General features: G+C 42.7%; 1 protein-coding gene across 1 annotated transcript in view; it reads left to right on the top strand.

The window, feature by feature from the left end:
- Window positions 1-12,660, top strand: part of BRINP2 (BMP/retinoic acid inducible neural specific 2) — a 222,705-nt gene that overhangs the window by 141,719 nt on the left and 68,326 nt on the right. The window contains exon 3 of the mRNA XM_086956543.1: window positions 11,307-11,497. Within this exon, the coding sequence (XP_086812669.1) occupies window positions 11,307-11,497 (191 nt within the window). The remainder of the gene's footprint in view (window positions 1-11,306; window positions 11,498-12,660) is intronic.

The raw sequence follows: 12,660 nt of genomic DNA, 5'->3' as shown, positions 1-12,660 counted from the left end.
ATATTGTCCTCTTCCTCCGATTGATGCAAGAGATTTGAGTTAAAGTCACCTGTAGCAATAATCTCCCAGCTTGGGTGGTTGAGACGGATGGAGGTTATAACATTAACTACACGTTGGAACAATTCTTTTTTTTGCTGTATTTTTGGGTGGGCGTATATGTTGATTAGAACGATTGTCCTTGCCACGCATTTAATTGTGCTCTCCAGCTTAATGATTTGCATATCCGAAGCTGAGGCAGGCATTTGAGAGACGATGATCTTTAATGAGGTGGAAACATAAATAGAAAGACCTCCCCTTGCACGGCCGTAGCGCTGAAAGCGTGTCGCATTTTCATGGAAACATAATCTACCTGGTATATCGATTGGCTCAGTTGACCAAGTTTCCTGTAGCGCTATGATGTCATATTGATCCCAGGTAGCTGTTTTCCTGCTATGATTTAGGATGTTTTTTGCTCCTGCGATGTTCCAGGAGAGCAGTTTTATAACGTTTTCTTCAATTTTACCAGCCTCAAGATTGGTTCAATTACCATTAACGCCCTGTATTTGTCTCTGGTGACTATTGATTGATGTTTCAGCCCCCCTGGCACCATGTAATATTGAATGAGTGGTCAGGGTTGAGTAGTCTTCTCTTTTCCTACATCTTTTTAGCAGGGGTGAGGGATAGCCCTTTTTTGTTTGTTCTTTCAAAGAGATTCCCCAATCTTCAAATTTATTTGCTTCTGCAAGGATGCTTTTTGCCACTTCTAGGCTCCTCCAGGTGGCAAGTGTGCCTTCCCTAAGGGCATTCTCTCCTAACGTGACGAATTCGATTGATAATAGGTCAGCCGACGTTAGGTGGCTTAGGCTGGGGATGGAGGATGTGAGGTGGAGAATATTCCCTCGATTTAAGAAGTCTTGGATGCCTTGAGGCTCGTAATTGGGAGTAAACAGTATCTTCCCCGCTGTAGCTAGTTGCATCTCAGAGGGTATTTTGCTGCTGATCTGGACTTTTTCATTATTAGTAAATTGCTGATCATCGTAATCCTTTGCATTGAGGTGGAGATATTGCCCTATGTGATTGTATGTTTCATTCTGAGTTAGTACTAGTGGCGTTTTTGTCGTGGCTTTTGCCTCACGGCCTAGTCTGTTAGATCCTGCCTGTTCTCGGTGGTGCCCACTGGATGTAATCACTAGTGCAGGACAAGGATCTGTTCTTTCCATATTTACAATCTCTTTTGATACTTGAGTGCTGTTAATGCCAGTGTGTATTGTGAGTTTCGGTTGGTCTTCCATATGACTATCAGCCTTTATTCTTATTTGCCTATGACTCTTTTGGTCACTTTTTCCCGGGGTTTGATGGTCAGTCAGTATGGTGATGCTTTTCCCTGTGGTTGCGTTGGTGCTTGGTAATGTGACACGAATGGAGGGGACCTTTTTTTGATTTTTGTTCGTATCTTTGAGTACGGCCCAAAGGGGTCTCTTGTTACTTAGTTCATATCTATTCATTTGCTCAGACTTGTCTGTGTGGTTCCTTTTATCATCAAGACTGGTGCGCCCTATTTGTTTGAGAGCGGACTCAGTTTTTTGGAATTCATCCAGAAGATTATCTGAAGTTTTATTTAACTGGGTGGCAACGCCGAGCCCTTGGTCCATACTGTTGTCAGTGATGCTTGCAGCAGTTGTTGAACTCAGAAGTTCCGCATTACTGGCATTCCCCGCTTCTGAGTTTTTAGCAGATGCAACTCCCACAATTTGTGACGACTTTTTTGTTGTTATCACTTGAAGTGGGGCCTTGGGGCTTATCCATGGTCGTATTTGGATATCTTCTCAATAGATGCCCCTGCTCCTGAAGCTGCAGCCCCTCTCTCTCAGCCACCCGCAAGCACCTCTTAACAGCTCATCAAGGGTTGGAGGTGTGAGGGGTGGGGCTGCAGCTTCAAGAGCAGGGGCATCTATTCAGATGCAAACAGCCCTAAATGCTTCATGTCAAGTCAAGAAGGGAGGTGAGTGGAAGCTGTGCCTGCTTTAGGGATGTACGACCGTGCCCGGTTAAAATTACGGACATATGACGTCCGTTAAAGAATCCTTCACGGACAACGGACAGGCGGCCGAAATTACGGACTGTCCGTGAAATTTACGGACGGTTGGTCACCCTAGGGGCCAGCGGGATGAGAGTAGTATGCACTGAAGCAGTCTCAAACCCGATCTGCGTGGCCGGGTTGGAGACCGTAGGCACAGGCTCTCAATTTAACTGCGAGTACAAATTCAGGGAGCTCAGGCGTATTCTGACGCCGTTCTCATGCATCACAGCTGCGGCTGCAGGGGAGTCTGGGAGCCTGTAGGGTGCTGTCCAACTATTACAATTAGCTTTCCTGGGTGGTAGGTTGCCTATTTCCCTTAAGGCCCGTGTGGGAATCACGTGTCTGGACATAGCAACTTCTATTTCGACACAATAGATGGTATTTCAACAGTGGTGCAGTTTTTTCCTTAATTCCCAGTTCTCTTACCGAGTCTGGGAGCCTGTGCCTGCAGTGGACTAGAGCAGAAGAGCGCATTTGTTGTGTAATTAGAGTTTGGAGGACCAGATTACTCCGTCACAGACAGACGTATGTACCGTCCACCATATTTCAAGTCCATTATATCCTATGGAACTTGTAATAAGAGGTCAAAGTGCATTAGAAATGTTTGTGAAACGTGCTGCTGCATGCAGTGGGGCAGGATGAGTGAGCATGAGGCAGGGTCAACGGTTTTGGTAAAAAAAACAAAATATTCTGTAACTTTTTTCAGTCTTTCTCCTTCAGGTAACTACATACAAAGTAACGCACAGCTTAAATAAAAATAAATGCAGGTTAGTTTAATCATTGGGAAATGCATTATTGTACATTAGTTAATGCACTGCAGAGGTCTGTGTGTGTAACAACAGAGCCACAGAACTGAATCCTGGTTGGTGCAGTTGAGAATAGTGACTTGTGACTGTGACAGAAAGCATTATATGTAAGTCATTATTTTAAACTTACATTAGACACAGTATAAGATAGGGTGATACAGAATGTGCAAAAATGTTTAGGATTAAAAAGTGCTTCCAAAATATAGATTTATTGTAATAGCCGTACTGTACGTAGTGCAATTTTTTATAATTGTTCTTTTAAAAGAACACACTTCATCGCTCAGCTGGTGTCTCCATTGCAGTACCACTCAAAAAGAATACATTTAGGCCATCAGGAAGCTTCAAGTGATTTAATTAATTAAAGCCAATAATGGCTTCCAAACACCATTTACATTTGCAAACTGACCAGTTGCACACATTTGCATTTCTTTCAGGTGAACAGGCACCCTGGCAAGAAGGTTTGTTTAGCTGTCGGCCCCTCACTTGGGTTTACAGCAAAGGAGAGACTCCCTTCCTTACACTTCTGCTAGAGCATTTCGACTGTCAGAATTAACCGTCCAGGGACTGTTGTCTTTTCACAAAAAAACCAGGGGACCGGTTTTCCTTAAATGATAAAAGTATGGGCATGCCCCTCGGATCCTGCCCACTGTAACCACTGCTTTTAATGTGGGAGACGGGATATCCTTCACATATGCAATGGAGTACCTTGTCCGTCAAACTCTAAATCAGGCCCTAAGTACCGTATTCTGCTGAGCTGACTTACTGTTCTGAAATTCACTGGTTGTCCCAGGCTTATCTTAATTAAAAACTGGGAAAACACAAAACATTTTACAGCTCTTGTTGAATAATGACATTTAAAAATTGCTTCTCAGTTTGTGGGAGGAGAACTCACTTTGGGAGTGAGCACTGGAAGATGGAAAACTTTTCAATATACAGAAAGGGCCCGCACTGTAATATGATGATCCAAGCTTTTGAGAATTTTTTATTTGTTTTCCCGAAGCATGCTTCTGGTCAACAACATCAGAAACTCCAAACTGGAGCTGGTCATAATAATTCCGCCTGCATCGCCTTACATCGCAAATACGATTTTTCATATGCTCAATATTTAATGAATGTTTATTGAGCTTGGTCGAAGTTTTTATAAATGAATTGGGTAGAACAAACATACATTTATGGTGCAATACCTTGTCTGCCCAAGTACTATATAAAAAAAAATCTTGAAATGTCTTGCCTACAACTCATGGTATGCAAATTGCTGGTGACTAAAACAAAATCAAGTTTGTGAAAAGGGAGACTTGAACTCGAGAAGCCAATAAGTAACTCTATAACATTAAGCATCATCATTCGGGTGTCAGGACTGCCCCTACTGTGTCCACTCGAGTAAACTTGTATTTACCTCTATACAGGAACACTGAGTGGAGTATTGGCCATCCTTCTGCTTCCCCACCACTCCACCCAGTTTTACCGTTTCCAGCTGCAATATACTGCTTGTTGCCCGGACCACAGGAATTATGCGACAGGGGAGGATCAAATTATGTGCAACAGTGTTGACTAAATTATTCAGAAAGAAAAGGCAAATTTTGCAGCATAATTTGACACATTTTGTGGTATTATTGTTCATTATGTTGTCGTGTACATGTTAACATTGTCTGGGCATGAGTTTCACCTCATTCGAACCAGTTTAATGCCCAAATACAGAAACAAGCGACTTAAGGTGGGTGACCATCCAACTTTTCTGAAGGGCATTCCACTGAGCTGCAACAGGTGGTGCCTGTTTTAAGTAACATTTTATCCATTTGAGCTAGAAACATTTTTTTTATTAAAATCTGCGAATTATTCAGCAGATGATGAATAATGAGACAATTGTGGCAAATCCATCATTATGCAGAAAATACCATGGCTGCCAAATCACATAATTTCAGTGGATCTTCTCTTTGCTAACCCTGTTGAGCGCCATAAGGTGAACCCCTTACCTCATCTTATGGACATACCAGACCTATGTACACTGCCCCAGTTCAATCTAGAATCATGTGGAACTGACAAGAATGAATGGGATAATTACATTTGGAATGGCACTCCTTTCTGAACAATGCCAGCACTTTAAATATGGCACCCATACTTTGAAAGTGATTGTATTAGACTTGTAGACTTTGGAGCTGGTGGCATGAGGGGAAGAGTGAGATGCACTGTTATTTCTCCCATATTGACTATTATGTTCTCCCCACAACCAATATTCAAGACGTGGCGGGGTGGACTCGGCGTGGGGGGAACCCCTGACCCTTTCCTGGTTCTCCTCCAGCTATACTGGAGCAAGGAGCTCATCCTTAACCTATAGAGCCTGGTGGTTAACAGATAGTGAACTAATAGAGGACCTACTGTTAGGATGCACAAGAATTGTTTACACTGAACACTAACTCAGTAGGCTCAGCTGTATGCCCCTGTGGTGCATTCACAGCGATTATAAGCGGACTAGCTATGTTCCATGTCAGGGCTTGAAATAGGCACAGAGGCAGATATGGTCTCACTTGAAACAAGGATACGGCATCTTGACTTCAAGATACATAACTTTTGCTAAACTAACCTTGTGGACAAGACAAAACTGGCCAGGTCCCAACTAAATAATATCTCAGTGGGAAAAAAGAAGCCCCTGGATGGCCTCTCGTGGAGGGCTATATGAGGCCGAGGACAAGGTGGGCAAATTGTAGAACTGACTGACAGCCAAGGAGCATGGCCAAGTGGTCATCATCACAGTATGCGACATTGACGGCCGAATGGTGACAGCAGAAAGATGCGCCAGATTATTATAGACTTTCATATGCTTAACACCTCCTTCCTGAGTACGCAAACCAGCTTGTAGTGGCAGGCCGGCCACATGTTTTAATACATCGTAGGTGCTAGTCCACACACATGCAGACCTGACCTATGTTTAGAATCCACAGGTAAGCCCCACTTCCTAACGTACGTATGAAGGGCGCACACACTTTTACACTACATTTACAGTGGGAAAGTATCCCAGGCCCCAAGACCACAATAAGAGAATCAGCCACACCTTGGAGGTGTCCATGGAGAGAGTGGACATCCTAGGTAGGGAACACCCACATGAGGGTTTGTCCCTACCCAGGGAGTGAACACGCAGGTGTACCTACCCGGCCACTCGCCTAACCCAAGCTCCATCTCTCAAGATTTACTCTAGGGCTGCTCTGGCGGTAGTGAAAGTCTCCCTCAAAGATGGCTCCTGAGTGAGAAAGGCCAACCTCAGCATGAGACATGTTTGACAGGCTGTTCCGGTGGGTGGCACAATCAGTGCAGCAAACCACTACTAGCCAGTGCAGTACCCTCCCTGGGTACGTGATGTATCTTTTTCAGGGTACTCTCAAGTGCGACACCTAAACCAATCAAGTACGCACCCTATTCTGGCATGTGTAGGAAGGGTGTATGCACTTTTCCACTGCAGTACAGTGGGAAAGTGCCAAGAGTCCTAAGGTCATAAAAAGAGAGTTGCAAAAAAACAGGATGCTTAAAGTTTCAGAGAAATCCCCCGAGAAAAGGGCCATGTTCAATAACCTGGCAGAAACATGGGACCATATGATGAAAATGAAAATACTGGAGTTATATGGCATGGTCTTGGGCCTGGCTGTAAACTGGGCCAAGTTGGGGTTGTTCCACTTGGGGTGAGATTAGCAACTGGGGCAAGCTGTCACAGCTGCAGTCTGCCACAACAGGTTTAAATACCTAGGTATGCACGTCTCTCTGGACCAATCCTCCTATTGGGAACAGAGCTCAGATCAACTTATAAAAATGACCCACCAGGACCTCAAAAAGTGGCCTTCCCTCCCCCTATCCATTCTGGGCATTTTAAATAAAGCTTAGCGCTACATCTCTGGATGTATGTACTCCAGAAATACCCATTTGAAATATCCTTATCAGCCTTTAAGATGAGACCGGTTCATACAGATCTTGTACCTGGGCCAGTCAGCAACCCAGAATATTCTTCAAAAAGCACATAATGCACACATGATGGTGGCTTAGGGGCTACACATCTTCTACTCTGCCCGCTTGCCATCCCTGCCTGAGGACAAGAGAGCAATCCTGAGGGCATGGCACAGCACCCTGCTAGAGAGGGAATCCATTTAAATTAACTCAGTTAACTATCTCACACAGGGCCGATCCCCGCTTTCTGTTCAATGTTGAGGTTGCATGGACCTTGGATGTTGGATTTGAGAAGATCAGCAGTAAATCATCACAAAAATAGAAATCACAATCTTTACGTTGAGTTCAGTCAACAATGAGAGTTAATAGAAAGTTTCTAGGGTTTTATTGTTAAAGATTTATTAAATCATCCTTAATCAAAATCATAGGTTTTATTGATATTAGTTTTAATCGTTACCAGAAATTGATTAAAAAAATGGTTAATTTGAACTTATAACAAAATGCATTAAGCGTTTTCCATAACAGAAGAATCCCTATTCTAAGAATGGGCCGAAAGGTGTCGGAAGGAGCCCATAAAGATTTCAAGGTTGTGAGTATGAGATCAAACATAAAGCTCAAATCCAGTAGTCAATAATCAATCAACAAAAGAAGAACTTCGCTATAGAGAGGTTCACAAAACTCAGTAGAGTCTCAAAGCAAAGGGGAATATGGGAGGGTGAAAGTGTGGTAGCAGTAGAAACCGCAAACCGAAAATAAGGTCTGGAAAATGGTCTAGCAAGTGGGGTAAAAGCATGGTGGTCTACTCTAGGAACATGCATTATTATACACAGTTGAAAAATATGTTACAGTTCATGTTGCATCTTCCCCTCCTCTCATCCAATCCGCTTTTGGTGTTCTCCAGGGAACAGGATCACTCCTCTTCTTCTCACACAAATACAATGGTCAACAGACAGTAATCTAAGCATGAAACTGTGTTATTTCATTCTAAACTACACTTGAGGCATTTTCCCATTTAGGACATCTTACTCACGAGTGAGACTACATATTTAACCTTCTATTAAAGCAAACTGCATGTTAGCCAACTATGAGCTTTGCAGAAATAGAAACATCTGCAGTATCAAGAGAAAATTATTAACACAACATCATCCCTTGGTAGTAAAATCAGTATGTTAAAAGAGATCAAGTTTGATTTATGTGTAATTCTTCTTCATAATTCTACCAAACTGATACATTCTAAACAAGTATGACCAACCATCTTTGTATTGGTAGCAACATTTTGCAGTTATGTGAAACTTAAGCATGGGCGAATTTTGCGAATCTGGCATTTGCGAATTTTACGAATTTGCGAACTCGCAATCCGCGAATTCTCGCGAATTTGCGGATTTTTTTTTTGTGTTTGCAAGGGTTTCTGCCAGTTCGCGAGGATTTTGTACCAGTTCGCGATTGCGAACTTACTTGTCGGCACGCAACGGTTGCGACTATGTTGTAAAGCAAGCACACCTGCCCTGCTTTAACTGACATGAATTAATTTGGGGTTGATTTATTAATGTGTCACTGTTTTAAAATTCCAGTCTGGCACCTGCTTCCTTATCTGTAATTTGCTTTCTGTTGCAGTGCAATTTTTTTTCCAGGACCTTTGTGGCCTACTTGTAGCTATTCTATGATCCAGGGTCAGAGCAGGGTCATACAATTGTTGCAACTAGCAACTGAACTCTGGAGGGGCCCCAGTCAGGAAGCACTACAGGGAATGGTTACTAATGATGAATTTGAACTTTTGCACCTGCTGCTGAGTGCTTTCAGTTTAGCAAAACTCGTTTTTCTGCAGAACAGCAAATGTAATGCCCCAAACAAACTTACTTGTGAAAGTTTATTTCTAATCCAAAAGTGATCCAAAGAAAGTCAAAAGGCCTCAAATCCAAAAAAGGGCAGGCAAATGTCAACCTGAGGAGTTATTCTGATAAAAATCATCATTTTCAGAAGGTCTATGCTGCTTGCTAGTGGATTTCTTGTGCAGAATTGCACATTTTTTAATTTCGCGAGTGTGAGATTGTTGCTGCCCGCCGCACCTACATGTTCGCAATTGCGAACTTACACCGCACGCCGCAAAATTGTATCACCAAGAAAAAAAAATCTGCTGCGTGCGAATTTGCGGATTTTCGGTAAATTCGCGATTGTTCGCGGATCGCAAATTTACCGAAAATCCGCAAAATCCGCGAGCGTAACGGATTTTCCGCCCACCCTTAGTGAAACTTTTATTCAGTACTAAAAACATGATCATTTAAATGTCAATAATAAGCCATTTATGCATGCTTCAGCACATCTTTTTGAAACTACTTGCTAAGCAATGCTGCTTTAAACCTTTTTCGGCCTAGCAGAAATAAGTATGGCTAACTATTATAATTGTGCACATTTTTAAACACATTTTGCGCATTTAAGTCTGCATGTTAATATTGCACACATATTTTGACAATAGTATTTTTCGTTTTGCTAAAAACGCCCCTTCAGCCCTCCACTACATGCACTGGTTCAAGATACCCATGCAGGAACCGCTGCTGGGGACTGGGGGCTGGCTGGCTAGTGCAGGCAGGGTATGTGGCGGCTTTAGAGGTTGGCATAACGTAGAGCTCTCGAAACTGGGAGATGTGTGGTCGGGGACACACATGAGGGCATTTGATTATGCAGCATCAGGCAGATCTCCAGGATGCTCCCACTCTCCAGGAGTGGCATAGGGGCATGGACCATTGTGTACTCAAGGGAAAGAAGATATACATAGCAAGGGGATGCCCTGCTAAACACAACAAAATCTGGGAGGTGCCGGTATTTGACGGAGGAGGACGCCGTTTTTTCGCGCTGTCTCACGAAGCCACGCTGGAACCAGGGGATGCTGTGACAAAATTGCTTTAAGAGTTTCTTGTTAATAGAACTATCACATATTCCGTCAACAATAAGAAGATATTAGTAGACTTTAAACGGAGGTCCCCTTCACCCTTCTACTCTGGTTCCATTGCTATTGGAATACTATCAATCTTGGATGTGGCTTGAACATACAATGTGGAAACACCTTATATTATGGGTGTAAATCGATTGTAGTTGAATCTTGAATAGACATCTATCAACAATTTTTGATCTATTGAGACAGAACCCCAAACGTACAGGTGTTTGAAAGACGTGATGCCACGTGTCCCATAACATAACTAGATGGTTATACTTACGCATTCCCTTTACAACGGGAGAAGATCCAGGGACATCATCGCTAGTGACCAACTTGCCCTGAAGAAGTCCCTTGAGGACGAAACGCGTCGGCTGTAGATCCTGTGTATAGTTTTTACCTACTGAATTGAATAAAGAACTTTCAAGAACTAAAGAAAAATTTGAAGTGATCATTACTGTTTGTTTTATTAGAGTTAACAGTTTTTCAAAAACGTTTAATTGGTGCACCTTGACCTTTTTTTCAAATCCTTTCATAGTTCATGTTTTGAACCGACATTGTAACAGTGGGTGTTTTTGAAGTGTGCACACAGACTGCCCTATGTACTAGAGGGTGGGATTAAAAGAAAGATATCTCTTGGAGAATATTTGACTAGGTGCTTTTCTCTTGCGAATCTTCCACTGTTGATTTTCCTTTAAAAAAATCTGGGAGGTGTGACAGACATACTCTCATGGGGTACAACTTTGAGAACACATTTTTGGAGGTTGCCATGCATCTAAACAAGTGCTGCAAACTAACACTTCCCAGTTGCGGCTCGTGCAGGTAAGCGCGGTGGGGCGGGGCGGGGGTGGATGTGACAAATGACAGAATAGTGAAAATTAAATAAATAAAGCCACTTACCTTGTAAACGCCACATCACTGAGTCAACGATGCCGCACGCATAAGGTAAGTGGTTTTATTTATTTATTTGAATTTCACTATCCTGCCGTTGGTCACTTCCACCCCCCACCCCAGCCCCACCATGCCTACCTGCACGAGTCGCAAATGACACTTCTGGCAATACACTCGTGGAGCATTCAACAAACCAACTGATACAGGACCAAGGATTCCCACAAACAGATGGAATTTATTAGGTTATTCCTGCTATTTGCTTTGTAATTGGCTTATTCGCTTCTATGTACATCGCCCTTGCGGTGACTCTGTATCAACGGTGATGTGGATTAACTTGCTCTATAAAATAAATCAAAATATTATTTTTTTTGAAGAAATTGATGGTATTGGATTAAATAATTAAATTGAGGTACACGCCCAATAAGTAGGAAGGGCAGAGACCCCCAGCAGTTGGAAAGGTGTCCCTTTTTTGCTGGAGAACGGGTTCTCTCGTCCTCCTTCACCAGCAGTGGAAACTTTATAAAATAGGAATAGTAGCAGAAATAGTGTTATATTGCATTTGGTCCCTCTTTTTTCCCCTTTCATGTTTATTTTACAGGAAGTGACTTCACATGAAATCAACTAAAACTAGCCTAGTCTTCCTGTGTCACTGATGGACTCCTTAAACCACCTTTCCTTGCTCTCCTTCCAGGGAGTTTGGCCGCTGGAGGGTGAACAACCTGGTCCTGGAGCGGAAGGATATCTTTGGGTTGCCTTTGCCTCTGGCACCAGAGTTTGTGCGCAACATCCGCCTCCTGGGACGGAGGCCCACGATTGAACAAATTACTGAGACCCTCATAAAGAAATATGGTACTCACTTCCTGCTCTCCGCCACACTTGGAGGTAAGTCATTGGTGGATGCAACACATGGGCCATCCCTATATCACCCATTTATAAATGTGTTATGTTGTAATTTTTTTGATAATTTAGTTGTAAAAAGTGGTGTGTGTGCTGAATATTGAGTAGGGAAGATCATTACACCATAATATTGAGGACACATATCTACCAGTAAGTATGTGTAGATTTTCTATCCATAACTCGGCATTATGTACTTTGAGAATACATAGATGTGGAGTTAAAAATAGTAAATCTATATTTTCCTATTTTTTACTACAATTGTAAAAAGTGCCCGATCGACAAAGGATCTTGACGCTGTAGCACCAGTGCTTATTGTTTCCAAATAAAAGATAAAAGACTGACTATGACGTGAGCAGCCAGATGTTTAGATGTTTACAGAATACTATAAAAGAGGGTTGGTTGAGACCTCAGGTGGAAAGGAGAGTTCAACAGCCCTGCTGGTGAAAGCAAGAAGGTTCTACCTCCTGAGTGTGAATTCCTTGTAGTTGGAATATGCAAGAATTATGTTATTTGCCACTATAACAGAACAGCTCTGGATATGCTATTCAGATGTTGATAACTCAGAAAACAGTAGATTTCTTGCACATTGCCATATAAACACTTATTTCAATTTGAACTGAATTCCCCATACGCACTGGGGCCTAGATCTACTAACTACATTTGTGTTTGCAAACCCTGGAGTTCTCAGAGTGATAGGGTTTTTGAAAGCGAACATTTCATGTACAATGTACTAAACCCTTTTTGCGAGTCAGAAAAGCCTTTCTGACCCACTAAATGGGTTTTGCGATCCAATCTGACCAGGTGCGGCCAGCACAGGTAAGCGCTGTCGTGCAGACGGGTTTGCAAGGCGTCGACGGACGACAGAATAGGGAAAATAATATAAATAAATATACCCTGTTCCGTCGTCTGTCAACTTACACCTCCACTCCCTGCCCCTCCCCACCGCGCTTACCTGTGCCGGCCTCGCCTTATTCTGACTCGCAAATAAGATGAGACATGAAAGGGACATTCACTAATAACTGCGATTCAGAATGGTATGTATCAATGCTTTTTGACTGAATTGTGGTCGCAATCCATTGATCAGTTATTGAATCTTTAAAGGTGGTAACAGATTGAACTTTGCTGGTTTGTTATCTGCGGAATAAATA

The sequence above is a fragment of the Lissotriton vulgaris genome, chromosome 1_1 (assembly GCF_964263255.1).
Source record: "Lissotriton vulgaris chromosome 1_1, aLisVul1.2, whole genome shotgun sequence".
Lineage (NCBI taxonomy): Eukaryota > Metazoa > Chordata > Amphibia > Caudata > Salamandridae > Lissotriton > Lissotriton vulgaris.
Note: the sequence above shows the minus strand (reverse complement) of the source record. Positions and strands in the feature narration are given on the sequence as shown.